The 13,530-nt window shown below is 40.8% G+C and overlaps 2 protein-coding genes across 2 annotated transcripts in view; both read left to right on the forward strand.

The window, feature by feature from the left end:
- The first annotated feature begins 6 nt into the window (after positions 1–6).
- On the forward strand, positions 7–3,392 carry SMIM8 (small integral membrane protein 8). Its single transcript, XM_032771849.2, has 3 exons — positions 7–61; positions 1,709–1,866; positions 3,019–3,392. Exons 2-3 carry the CDS (start codon positions 1,732–1,734, stop codon positions 3,175–3,177), a joined length of 294 nt encoding a protein of 97 aa, XP_032627740.1. The 5' UTR covers positions 7–61; positions 1,709–1,731; the 3' UTR covers positions 3,178–3,392.
- Positions 3,393–6,857: 3,465 nt separating this feature from the next.
- The window catches only part of LOC116819824 (uncharacterized protein C6orf163 homolog), a 20,096-nt gene continuing 13,423 nt past the window's right edge, over positions 6,858–13,530 (forward strand). Inside the window, exon 1 of the mRNA XM_032771853.2 lies at positions 6,858–7,301. Within this exon, the coding sequence (XP_032627744.1) occupies positions 7,154–7,301 (148 nt within the window). The 5' untranslated portion in view covers positions 6,858–7,153. The remainder of the gene's footprint in view (positions 7,302–13,530) is intronic.

Genomic DNA, 13,530 nt, shown 5'->3' on the forward strand with positions numbered 1-13,530 from the left:
AGGGGGCGGCGGGAGGCTCCTCTGCGCGGCCGGCCCGGGTCCTGTCTCGGGCGGCGCCGAGGTGAGAGCGGGGCTGGAGGCCGCGCTGCGGGGAGCCAAGGGTGGGACCCGCCTGGCCAACTGCGCTGCGGGGATCGGCCGGGCCTGCAACAGCGCCCGCTTCGGTGGGGCACGCACAGCCCGTGACGGGCCCGCCCCGCTCCCAGTGTTCACCGCATTCCCCGGGTTCCCCACTGCTCCCCAGTCCCCTCCCCCCAATTCAGAACCTCGCTGGTTAGTAGCGGGGGACTCTTGTTCAGAGCGGGTTGGGCATCAGAGAAGCGCTGACACTGGCTGCCGCATGCCTGGCCCAGGGGAGAGTATTTTTAAAAGTCCTGTGGATGTTTGCAAAATGTGCGTGGGCCCCGCCGCCGGCTCTCCCTGGAACAGTTTGTATAGTGGAGATGCTGAGAGCAATTGAACCAAACTGTAAACACTTCAAATCAGGGGGCTGCAGCTCCCCCCACACTGCTAGTTCCAGCACATGTGCTGCTCTCCGCTAGGGCAGGGGTCAAGGGAAATGACTTGTTAGTATAATTTATTAAAGGCCTTCCCCTGTGCAGGGGTTTCCATCCCCTCCCTCAAATCAGCAAGGTTTTGAGCAGTTCTGAATCTTGTTGATTAGGATCCTGTTCAGAAATTACTACAAGGGTTTTCAATTAAATTGTTTTTTAAATATTTGAGCTGGGTTTAAAACAAAACACAACCCTGTGCCTCAGAGTGATGAAGAATTACCCGTTATGAGTGTGATCATACCCATCCTTAAATCTGTAGTTTTTACATGGCACTAGTACAGTGTTGGGTACTAAGTACCTTTAGATGTCATTGAAGTACATGGGAGCTCACTCAGTGCCTTGCCGGATCAGGCCCATTTAAATGAATGGGGATATTCATGGTCCAAAGCTGCAAGGTCCTGAACTACAGTTAACTCTGAGAGAGGCCCGGGACTGGCTTACACAAAAAATTTAGCTCAATCTAGCTACATCACTCGGATGTCAAAAAGCTCACACCCATGAGCACTGAAGTTAAGCTAGCCTAACCCCTGGTGTAGATGTGGCTATGTTGACAAAATAATTCTTCCATTAAACTAGTTACTGCTGCTCCAAGAGGTGGATTACCTACACTGACAGAAAAACCCTTTCCCTCAATGCTGCTGTAGCACCTGTGGTGTAGACATGGCCTAAAATGGAGTTGCGTGCTGAGGATTCTGGGATCTGTGAGAACAATTTAAGCAAAAGTAACTGACTTGCTTTGATCATTTTTAGTTCTATCTCAGGGGTTCGGGGTGTGACATGCATTTTCAGTATGAAAATGAGACAAGGGTTTGAAAGAGCCCAGGGCGGGCCCATATGAGAGTACAGTAGCCACACCGAATAAGATGAGTAGCATCCCACTAGGGATCAAAAAGACAATGGCCCTCAAATTAAACTCTTATGGTAAGGGGGATAGTGTTGGGAATCACCAAATGAAGGCACATCAGTGTTGGGATCGACAACAACCTATGAAACAACCAGTTATCCAAGTGTGAGTGGCATAATTGTGAAGCACCAGAGACAGTACTTGGCATGAGCAAAGGAGAACATAATACTGGTCTACAAAACATGAACTATAATTTGTTTTCTTTAAAAATCAGTATTCAAAAATGTCATTCTTTGTGTTTTACCTTTAGGTAACAATTCATCATTAATCAAGATGTCCTCAGCACCTGAGCCCCCAAACATTAAAAAAGAAGCACCCAAAGAGAAAGACAGTCGAATTCCAGGACTCAGGGGTGTCCGTACAACCACCCTGTTCCGAGCTGTGAATCCAGAGCTTTTCATTAAACCTGTAAGAGGCTCCTTCAGAGACAATATGTTTACAGATGTATTTTTGAGATACATTTTAAAAAACACACATTTAAGCTACCAGACTTATAAGTACCACTTAAGAATATTATAACTGAAAAACAGTTTTCACATTTTCCCAGTTTGATTAGTTTGCATATTTGACATCACTTTGTGTATAGTCAGTTTCCCCTGTATCCTGTTAGACTGTTCTGTCATCTAATACTCCTGGGGGAATTCTGTGCCAAAAAATCCAAAATTCTGCATATTTTATTTGTCAATATAATGCAATATAATCACACCAGTTTCAAACTAGTATACGGAGGGGGGAAAAAAATCACAAAAACTGTTCAGCATTTCTTAAATACATGAAAGTTCATTTACAAATACTTATTAACCAAGACCCTGCATTCCAGTCATAATCCTGGATTTTCATTTAAATTACATTACTTTTATTTTGGGGTTCTGTAAAGTAAGACTGTTGCTTTAAATTGCTCAGACTTTCACACATGACATTCGTACTGTTTTGCTAATCATTGTCCTGCATTTTTTTTAAATTGATAAGTATAGTAGTTCCTGAGCTGTAATCTAACCCCATTGTGCCTCTCTGGCACAGGAGAAAAAGGGAGAAAGCCCATCAACTTTCCTAGCTGAGGATTCCATTACTGTCATTTACAATAAGGCTCCTTTACACCACTCTGACAAGGTAAAGGAGCCTTAATTGACTAAGGGCTTGTCTACACTGGCACTTTACAGCACTGCAACTTTCTCACTCAGGGGTATGGAAAAACATCCCCCTGAGCGCTGCAAGTGTCAGTGCTGAAAAGTGGCACAGTTGGCAGTGCCTCAGCACTGGGAGCCATTCCCCTCATGGAGGTGGTTTTTTTACAGCGCTGAGCTGTCAGGGGCTTTCCCTGAACAAGCGGCGGACCGGCTTTGAGAACCACTGGCCTAGATGGTAGTCACCAGCATTGTGTCAATTTGTGTCATAGCTGTTTGCATAGGTCTCAAAAGTGGCAGTGGTGTTAGTGTCATAAAAAGATGTCGGAGAGGGCCCCTGGTCACTTGGCATGCCGTGAGCAAAGAGCCTAATGTACAGGATGGATCAAAAAAACAAAATAGCTGACTAAAAGTGCATATTAATTTATTTTGACAGAACAAACCTGTTATGGCTTTTGGACTCATAACAGTTACCCTGTGTGTGGCCTACATTGGTTATTTACATGCAACACAAGAGAATAAAAAGGACCTCTATGAAGCTGTTGACAGGGAAGGAGCCAGGTATGTGAGGAGGAAGACTTCCAAGTGGGATTAAAGAAGCTGCTTAATAACAGAGAAGGGAAGAAGAGTAATTGGCAATGTAGGCATCTGAATTGTTAATGTTAAATTAGGTGTCTGCTAACTTTTCTATGCAATTCCTGGAATGATGTTTGTAAAATTTAATCTAATTTCTATTCCATTTTACAATGCCATGCCTGTACCTATAAACTTTATAGAAGACATACAAAGTAATAAAATGTTAAAAACTGTTGTCTGAGTTGACAATTACAGTGTGTAGATAAAAGAAATAATTAAGTGGGAGCTGGAGACTCTAGTAATAAGTGAATTTAGAAATTTCTGTGATAGTTTGTTATCTTTTTATGGTCTGCTTTGGCAAGAAGGAAAGCAGTTTTAAAATTTGAGGGACATTGTGAGAAGTAGTATTTTGAGCTGCAGAAACTGCATTTTTAATATTGCAACTAAAGATATTTTTTAAAAAGACAGAACATCTAACAATTTTTTAAAAAATCCAGAACTCTGTAAATGCTGACCTGAAACGACCATTCAAAATGCTAATTTACTCTTTTATATAAATCCTTTGTTAAGACATCCTTTTCTGTCCATTTGAGTGACTGGTTTTATTTCTAAATTAGTTTTAAAAACTACATGTACCTTCACTGGAAAATATATGCCATCAATTTCTTGTTAGTCACTGGAAACACTGGAAATTCTAAAATGGTGGGGGTATTTTCTTTATATAAAATATAGTTCAATTATTTTTATATTAGTAAAATATACAAGTTCTACAGTTTCTGAAATAATTACACACAAAACTATGTTACAAGAACATTAAGGTAGAAAAGTCAAGCATTCACAAGTTAGGAAATGCCAGAGTTAAGTTTGCCTATCCAGTCAGCCTCCTTGTGTATCTGCATTATAATCCAATCTTTAATTACATCGGGGTCGGCAGCCTTTCAGGAGCAGTGTGCCGAGTCTTCATTTATTCACTCTAATTTAAGGTTTCGTGTGCCAGTAATACATTTTAATGTTTTTAGAAGGTCTCTTTCTATAAATCTATAATATATAACTAAACTATTGTTGTATGTAAATTAAATAAGACTTTTAAAATGTTTAAGAAGCTTCATTTAAAATTCAATTAAAATGCAGAGCTCCCCGGACTGGTGGCCAGGACCTGGGCAATGCAAGTGCCACTGAAAACCAGCTTGTGTGCCGCCTTCGGCACCCATGCCATAGATTGCCTACCCCTGAATTACATGATCACATACTATTTTTTCTACAGACCCAGTACCTCTTTCCATTTCCTAACTTTTGAGTGCTTGACTTTGCAACCTTAATAATTTTCTTTTAACATAGGAAATGAGACAAAAAACTATGTTTTTAATTAAGCCAACTGATAAAACTCTGTAGAGATTCATGCAGTGTCATATTGACACCTGTATGGGTCATTAGCAGGGTTGGAAACTTTATAGCTACTGCACATGACTCTGCCATGTGAGCTAACGGTAGGTTGCCATCCTCTGAATAGACTCACACTAGAGGGGAATGACATACATATTTCTCTAGTGGGTTTCACTGATATTTGTTGACAGAAAAGGAATTGAGAGAGACCAGAATTTTGTGTTTCATTCCAAGCTCTAGTGATCACACAATCTTCAGCTCATTCCTCTTAAGAATGACCCTTTATGCCCCATCCACTCCAACCTGTCCCACTCCCAGTCCTCTCCTCCTCCCATGGCTCCATGTCCCAGTCCCATTCTCATCTAGTCAGTCCCAGTCTCCACTCCTAAAGCATTTTGTCCTGGTCTTGCCGCCCCAGAATCCCTGTCCCAACCCCTCCCAATTCTCCCCCTGCACTCTGGCTCCTTGTTAGATCTGTCTCCTCTCCCATCTCAGCTCCTTTTCCCTGTCCCTTGCCCTACTAGTTAGTTCCAATCTCCTTGCCTAGCCAGTCCCAGTCTCCTCTGGTTCCTCATCTGATCTCAGTCTCTCCCTCCTAGCTCCCAGCCCTCACCTATTTCCCTTCCTGGCTCCCAAGCTCCTTGCATTCCAGTCACAGTCCCCCTTCCCAGTCTTCTTACCCCATCAGTCCCCCATCAGTCCCAGTTGTCTCCCCCATCCCAGTCCTCTCTATCTTCTGCCAGCCCCCAGTTCAAGTGTGCCCTCTACCTCTGCATGCAGGCTCCTTATCTCAATCTACTCACTTTACCTGTCTCCCTGCTCTGGATATGGTCCCCTCTGCATTTGAATCAGCAACTTGTTCTTCCACTCTGCCTGGACTCAGCAAAAGGGTCAGCAAGAGCAAATGAATGGCAGGCTCCCTGCTGTCAGTCCAGCTGCCCTAACTGGGACTTGTCACAGCCCAGAGCTGTTACAGCAGGAAAAACCCTGCTCAGCCCTGAGTTGAAGCATGCACAATGCAGAGAGAATCTGTGGGATATTTAGTTACGAAAATCTAAGTCTCTACTGAGCATGTGCAAACTGATTTTTAAAGACTCTCATAACTTGGCCAAATGTGGGTGGCTTTTCAGTGACAGCAAAAAGCATGTTCCTGACACAAAGACCATCCTCTTCCAATTTTCAAGTCCCTTCTCCAAGGCTTGGGGGCACTGCTAAAAGGTGGCTAGAATTTTTTAACATGGGCAAAACAAGATATTTTTTTCTAGCCTTTTGTTTTATAGAAGAGGATAAGAAGGAGCCTTGAGACTAACTCTTTCATTTAACAACTATTATGTGGAATTTTAACCAGATTATTCTTTAATTCATTAAAATATATTAAGCCTACATTGCTTCAATGGGCTTTAATCCTAGTGATCTAGAACTACTCTGAAGGGGTCTGTGTTATAAGGGAATAAGGCAAGAGTGGGTCTGTACTGTCGAATTATGTTTTGTGGTGTGAAGGGGACCATAGAAGTGAGCAGTAGTAACAGTGGAAGAAGGGGAGGGGAAGGGTTTAGAACTGAGCCAGGGAGAGGGGCTTGGTGAATGCAGCCATGAGACTGTGTAGTGGAAGGTCTGGCTATGAGGGCAGCTGTGTTTGTTGTTGGAGTTGAGACTAATTAGTCAAACTGAGCCAAACCTATGTGGATTGAAGGAGGAATGTTTCACCTAGTTTTTCATTTTTCAACTCATGGTCATACTTACCTCCTTGTAGCAATTACTTTTTAAACAACCCTTAATAATACATAGATGATATACATAAAGTGCAGAAAACAGCATGAGTGCAAAGATGCATGCAGTACATTAATGGACAGTACAGAAACATGGCTGAAAATTGTCGGTGTAAATATCTGATTCCTGCAAATACAGCATCCAGTTATAGCAGTGACCAAAAGGGAGAACTCAAATCTCTCAAGCACAGCTTCACTTATGTGAACTGGGGATAAACAAACAGCACCAATAATGTTTAGTTTTGTCCTGTTTCTGTAGATTTCCTTTTCAACAGTGGTAACAAAGTTTACAAGAAAATTCCTACCGTGACAAAAATAAGCCACAATGGTTTCCTGAGTGGAGACTTTTTGATACCCCATGCCACACATGAGTCATTCACCTCTTTAACAAAAAATACTGATCCAAACATTTGAAACAGTAGCATTGCTAAATACTGTTTAAATCTCTTTAACCTGCTTGGATTTGAGAGGAATTGTTGCCATGACGTAAGTAATAAAACAAAAAAAATTGATGAGATGCTGCTTAACACTACCCAGTATCTACAAATGCTTTTGTGAGCAAATCTTGTCCTGCTTAGTAACAGTTGCTAGGTATGAGGTTGGTTTAAGGCTGTAGGAGGTCAGTTAATAAATCCTCTCCCAACATCAGTCCGCATTATGTTATTGAGCTCTTCACCACTTGTGCTTAACCTGCAGGCAAATGTTTTAGACATCATGCTAATAGTGAATGATTTTATCTTTTAACTGGACTGCATGTTTTCTGTAGAAACAGTAAGCATTTTGTCTGCAAAGATTAGGGCAATTTGGACATTTTAGTAACCACCTTGAATATTTTATACAACCATGATTAGGAATCCAGATTTGAGCTCCTTTGTTTGTTGTGCTGTATGCTCAAAAATAATACCACCACCACCTACACCTGCTACTTTTGAACGGATTCGGGAATATAAGCCTTACAAAACACGGTATTACACTCATCGGGATATATTAGGTACGTTGGTTTCCTGAATGCTTCATTTGTAATTCTCCAATTGGGGCTATTCAAAATGCTTATACATGCCTCTATTCTTGACATTCACATCTTCTTCCAATGGCCTTTCCTGGTTGGTCAGAGATGCATACATGTATTTATTCATGAATATGTACAAATACTACAGATCAAATAACTATTCTTCTCGAAGTATTAAAGATTTGCTCACAATGGAGCAAAAAAAGAGAGCTAGGTATGAGTATATTTGAAAATAGTTGTATGTAAGGCTTAAAAGAAAAGAGAAGAACTGTGCTTGACAAAGATTTTTTTAAAACTCTTTAGTAAGGCAAAGTTACAATACAAAACTAAAGTCTGCTTTTACATTTCCTGTTTCAGGATCTGGGCCCTAGTTTGTCACTCTCCAAGGGTTCAGTGCAAAGTCCACAGGAATTTCTCCCTTGACATCAATAGACTTTAGATCAATTCCTAAACAGACAAGAAATAGAAATAGAAATCATGCTAGAGAAAACTGTGTAATGACTGTAGCCACAACAACATTACAGCTTTGCTGGGTACAACTCTTCAAAAAACAATTAAACACTTTACTACCAGAACTGTGTACAGGGCCTAAACAAGCCCCTGAAACAACAGTTCCCGACAGGACTCTGGCATATTTATGCAGTAAAAGCTGTGTTATCTAGCACTTTACCAGCTGGAATGGCTCTAGAAACCAGCATTTCTAATATCTCCCAATACAAGTCTTCAATCCAGTAACTGGGACCAATGCCGAAACTATTCGGGACCCAAGTATTTCCAAGAGCAGCTGGACTACGCTTGAGTTATCCAAGAAGAGCCGAATGCTGTTCTTTCTGTTCGTATCCGCCATTGTGATCGGTCGGTTTATTACTCGGTATATAGTCCTGTGTTTATCGCAAAATATCAATGCCACCCTCCCATTACTGCATCCAAAATACCAGCGAAAAGGAAAGGAGAGAAGTGTAAGAGAGTTACATTGACATTAAAAGAGAAAATAGATATTTGTACATGTCTTGAAAAGGGCAAGAGCAGGAATGTTTTGATACAAGAGTACATTTTTGACTTGTCCATGATATACAACATCAAGACTCAGAAAGGACAATTGCTCAGATTTTTGCTAGCTGTGAGTCAAATAAAGCTGTTGAACAACTCTCTAATCTGCATACACCTAAATTAGAAAAGCTAGACAGTATTTTATATGAATGGTTTTCATTGAAACGATGGGAGGGTGCCCCTATCTCTGGTCCAATGCTCGTTGAAAGGCAAAAGATTTTTATAAGCAAATACAATTAACTGAGCCATGTGCATTTTCTGAAGGATGGCGTTTGTGTTTTAAACTTCATCATGGTATTAGAAAGCTAGATGTATCCGGTGAACAAAAATTGGCTGACCATGAAGTGCAGAAAAATATTGTGAATTTTTTTAGAAATTTAATTGCTGAACACGATCTATCCCCTGAACAAATTTCTGGCCTATTTTGGCGATATTTGTCAAATTCTACCCTAGCAGGTGCAAGCGAATTTAGTGCTGCTGTTTTTTACCACAGTAAAGACAGACTAACTGTTCTTACATGTGCTAATGCTGCAGGCTTGCATAGAATAAAACTTTTGGTGATTAGAAAATATAATCGTCCTAGAGCTTTCAAAGGTGTTGCACATTTATCTGTTGTTTACAGAGCACAAGGTAATTTATGGATGGACAGAGAGTTTTTTTATGATTGGTTTCATCATGTTTTTGTACCTGCAGTGAAAGAACATTTTAGAAAACTAGGCTTACCTGAAGATAGCAAAGTTATTCTATTGCTCGACAATTGTAGAGCTCACTCTCAGGAAAGAGTTAGTGTCTGGTAATATTATTTTTACTATCTTCTTTCCTGCCAAAGTTACTGCATTGATTCAACCAATGGACCAGGGCATCATCCAGAATATGAAATATTATTACAAAAGAGATTTCCTGAGAAAACTTATCAATCATGAAAGCACTATACAGGACTTTCAATCTCGTGATAACATAAAAGATGCAATTTTTAATGTTGCTTTTGCCTGGAATTCTGTTAAAAGTGAAACATTAAAGAGCTTAGATAAAATTGTGGTCTAGCGTTATGTTTGCAGAAGTATCTTCTGATGAAGATGAATTTGAAGGCTTTAAAATAAGAGTTAGAAAAAATACATTAGCACAAATTCTTGAAAGGCTACTCCTTCACACGCAATCAACAAACTTCATGAAAGTGAGATAGAAGAGTGGGTTGAAGCTAACACTCAAAGACACTGATAAAGACCATGAAGACACTGATAAAGACAGCGAAGAAGATTTTAGTGAAGAGGACAAAATAACTTGGGGAAAGGCTGCTTCAGCTTTTGTTTCAATAATTAAATCTGCAGAAAGGCAGCCATGTTATAGTGCCCAGGAGGTTATGAAATGCCACATTCTACACTCTACTTTTATGCAAAAAAGGCAGAAGAAAATTAAGCAAGCTGATATCAGGGATTTATTCAAAAAAGCAGCTTCCAGTGTGTGTCATAGGGTTAGTACAGATTCAGCCCAATCTCCTACACCTTCTACATCTACAATGATAATTGATGTTGATAATGATGAGCCTGAGGCACTGCAAGATCCTGAATGGCCTTCTAACTCATCAAAGAAAGATTAAATTATGTTCAGTATAGTTTCAGTGTTAAGTGTATTTTTAGTGATCTGGGTATATGCCATGTGCTGTTCATAGTGATATGTAGTGTCATAAGATAACCTACTGTATAGAAGACTTTACCTGTACACGCCTAAGTGCTTCAAGAAACCAAACACTCTGCAGTGCAGTACTACTATTGGATTGGTGAGTACCTGTATACTTTATTCATTTTATTGTATTTTAACTCTTTGAAAATTGGTATTCCACTGGTACGTATAACTCTTGGTTAACTGGAATTTTTGACTACCCAGCACCCCCCATTTTCCCAACATACCCGATAACAAAACTTTTACTGTATAAACTATCTCTAAGGTCTGTGACGTTATTGGTATAAACTGGAACCATATAGAACATGGTTTGCAACCAAGGTCCTGTAGTGGCACCAAATCCTATGTAAAGGGGGTCATATAAGGTGTCTAAGACCAGGTTATGGGTTACTGGTTATGATTATGCTGTCTGTATGTCTGTTATTAACTGGGACCTTGGCACACCTTGAACACATTGCATCTGGGAATAACTGACTTAATGGTGCGTTTTTAACAACAAATAGACCAGAGTGAAAGTGCCTGCAATGGTCGCTGTCAGAGCATTCCATAAAATTCTATCTGACAATTGGGATGATACACAGGAGCTGGTATGACAATGAGTGACTTCTTAAAAAGCTGGAAGTATGGGAATTGTGATAGCTGAATGAGAGAGGGCTACGATAATGGTGCCAACACGAGAGGAAAGAAGGAGGAGTGCAGACATGGATCTGAGAGTTAACCGTGGAGTTTTTGTCCAGGCAGTTCTCATTATTGAACTTGGTGGTCAGTGAGCAGCGTCAGACTTCTAAGTGAGGCTGCTGATTTTTATTTAATTCAAAGCATCTATGTATTTATCTAGTGCATCAACTCATTGATGGCAAATTTGAGAGCACATCTGGGAACATCCTCTGTGACCCTGAAACCACTGAGTGCCACATGATGGGAAAGTCGAGTCAAGTGCGATAAAGCCTATCAAACATAAATTGGGAAGACAGACGATGCCATATGTTGCCATATTGGGGAGGATAGATGCTATAACACTGAATGTTCGTTGGGAGAACAGTGGCAGAAGGACATGGAATGCATCACGAAAGTACATAACTTCAAATTTTCTCTGTGTGGCTTAGGTGTGTGTGCATACATAGTTTGAAATAAAATGTTGTATAGCAAAGAGACTCCAAGGTGTGAACCTGAATTATGATCTGGCGCAATGGCTACAACTGGACAAGCAAACTCATACTAAAGTCTTTAACGATCAGATGAGGGATTCAAAACGTTCTGAGAGTTGCACTTAAAGTTGGCAGAGGAAACTTCAACACTGGAAGCATCTTTTCTCACCATTCAAGAATACAAGAGTCACCGAAGAAGAAGACATTTTGATTACGAGGCATGGGATTAATGCCCAGTTAAAACCCCAAACAACAATTCAGAGTCGAATACTTTAACCAGAGTGCTAGATTGTGCAAATACAGTCAGTTGAAGAAGTGATCCTGCAGTTCAAGGAACACAACAATATGATTTGGATGTTGGTATGATCATTTCCAAAACTCCTCACTATAAAACCTGAAATAACGTACACGCAGCAATGCAGGGCATGAGAGACATGTTTTGCCACATGAGACAGTGCTAGTTATGATGCAAGGATTTAGTGGTGATGAACTGAAAGTCCCTTTCAAGATACATTCAGCAGGAACTCCAAAGGCTGTCGGGATAATGATGCACATAAGAGACATCCTCTTTCCCAATGCTGTCAAATGTTGCTAGCTGCGGCATACTCCAACAGTTCCTGTATAGCAGTTTCCAGTGGAGAACGCAAATTCCTAAGCTAATAGTTAATAAAATACACGACTGCACAAATGACGCAGGAATAGAATCAGTAGAGCATGAGCTGGCTGAGACTGTGGAACCTTTCAGGAAGCAGTTCAAATCTTTGCAACCCAAGATAGGCATGGTAAAGATTTAGGTCACACTTTTTGGATTATTCAATACAGATGAAATAATGCAGTTGTTTACTATGCAGACACGAATAGTTACATTTGGCTGTTTCAGGCGTTGAAAGTTAAGAGTGTTACATTAAATTTGACAAGGCATTTAATGTTAGTTTCCTTTATGGGGAGGTAAGCATGAGCAGTACATGGAGACGCGAGTAGAACGGGAAGCAGGCAGTAATTACGACCTTTCACAGAGTTTTGGCCAAGCGAGGGGGCATGGTGGGTCATGTTGAGATCCCGCCTCAGCCTGCCAAAATGTTGTGGGCCGGGATCCCTGATTCTCGGCGTCTAACAAGCCCTGAGCAAACTTTTGATGCTATCAAAGGATTTTCGAAAAAGCAACTATCAAGCTCTAAGAGCTACTTGAATAAATTGGACTGAAAACTCTTTTTGGGAACGCACATTATCAACATACCACGTGGATCACATACTAATATACTGATAAAGATCCTGCAATAGTTAGGTAACGATCATGTTCTTACTTAATTGATTACTTCAGCCTTACTATTAACTTACTAAATCTGATACATTTTTCGTTTCATTTTTAAATTAAACATTGCAGTTATAAAAATAATAACCTGGCTATGACTTAGATGACGTGTGGTTCTCGCGGGACCAACTGAAGAGTACCATCAGGACCAATTGTCAAACGGGCAGTCAAGGCCAGCTGGGGTTTTCTACCTCTAAGGCAAACCAAACCCAGCCAGACAAAAATAACTTTCGGTTCACCCAAGTTTACTGGCTAAACACACAGTCACACAAGCATATTGCTCTTAGAGCACTCCAGTCTCCGCAGTACTACCACTTAGTGCACCCGTCCTAGGCCATAACGGTTATGAAAACCACACCGCCAGTACAAGAAAAAGGTCTTCGATCCAAAGGACCAAGCCTCAACCAGGTCAATAACACATCAATCTTAACCCACAAATGCACGCTGGTCCAATCCTTAAAGAAAATCTAAAGGTTTATGCATACAAGGGAAAAAAGATAGAGATGAGAGCTAAATTTGGTTAAATGGAATCAATTAATAGCAGTAATGGCAAAGTTCTTGTTCAGGCTGTAGCGTGATAGATGTAAGAGCTGCAGGTTCAAATCAAGTCTTCTGTAGAGCATCCCCGTTGGGATGGGTCCATAGTCCCTTGTGTAGACTACAGCTTGTAGGCAAAGGCCCCTCCAGGGTAGGAAGCAAGAAAAGGAACACAAGATGGGAGATGAAGGCATCACACTCATATAGGCACTTCCAGGTGTAAAGACATCTTTGTCTTACTGTGAATTAAGCAAAATGGAGTCTGAGCACATGGGCAAGTCCCGCATACTTTGCTGAGTTACCAAGGGCTATCAGCCCTTCTCATGGGTCCAATTGTGAGGCTGTAATGGGTCCCTTAATTGGGCCATCAGCAGCCTAAGCAGAGCTAACACCAACTTGTCTGGGGTGTTTCCCAGAACTGCAGCACCAATTGACACTACAGACAATATGAGAGCCAATATTTATAACTTCAACTACATAAAAG

Source organism: Chelonoidis abingdonii, chromosome 3 (genome assembly GCF_003597395.2).
Source record: "Chelonoidis abingdonii isolate Lonesome George chromosome 3, CheloAbing_2.0, whole genome shotgun sequence".
Classification (NCBI taxonomy): Eukaryota; Metazoa; Chordata; order Testudines; family Testudinidae; genus Chelonoidis; species Chelonoidis abingdonii.

What these genes read in the sequence shown, in the direction of transcription:
- SMIM8 (XM_032771849.2), top strand. Translation starts at nt 1,732, where the DNA reads ATGTCCTCAGCACCTGAGCCCCCAAACATTAAAAAAGAAGCACCCAAA. An exon ending in CAGAGCTTTTCATTAAACCT is followed by an intron (nt 1,867 to 3,018) that starts GTAAGAGGCTCC and finishes TTATTTTGACAG; the next exon opens with AACAAACCTGTTATGGCTTT.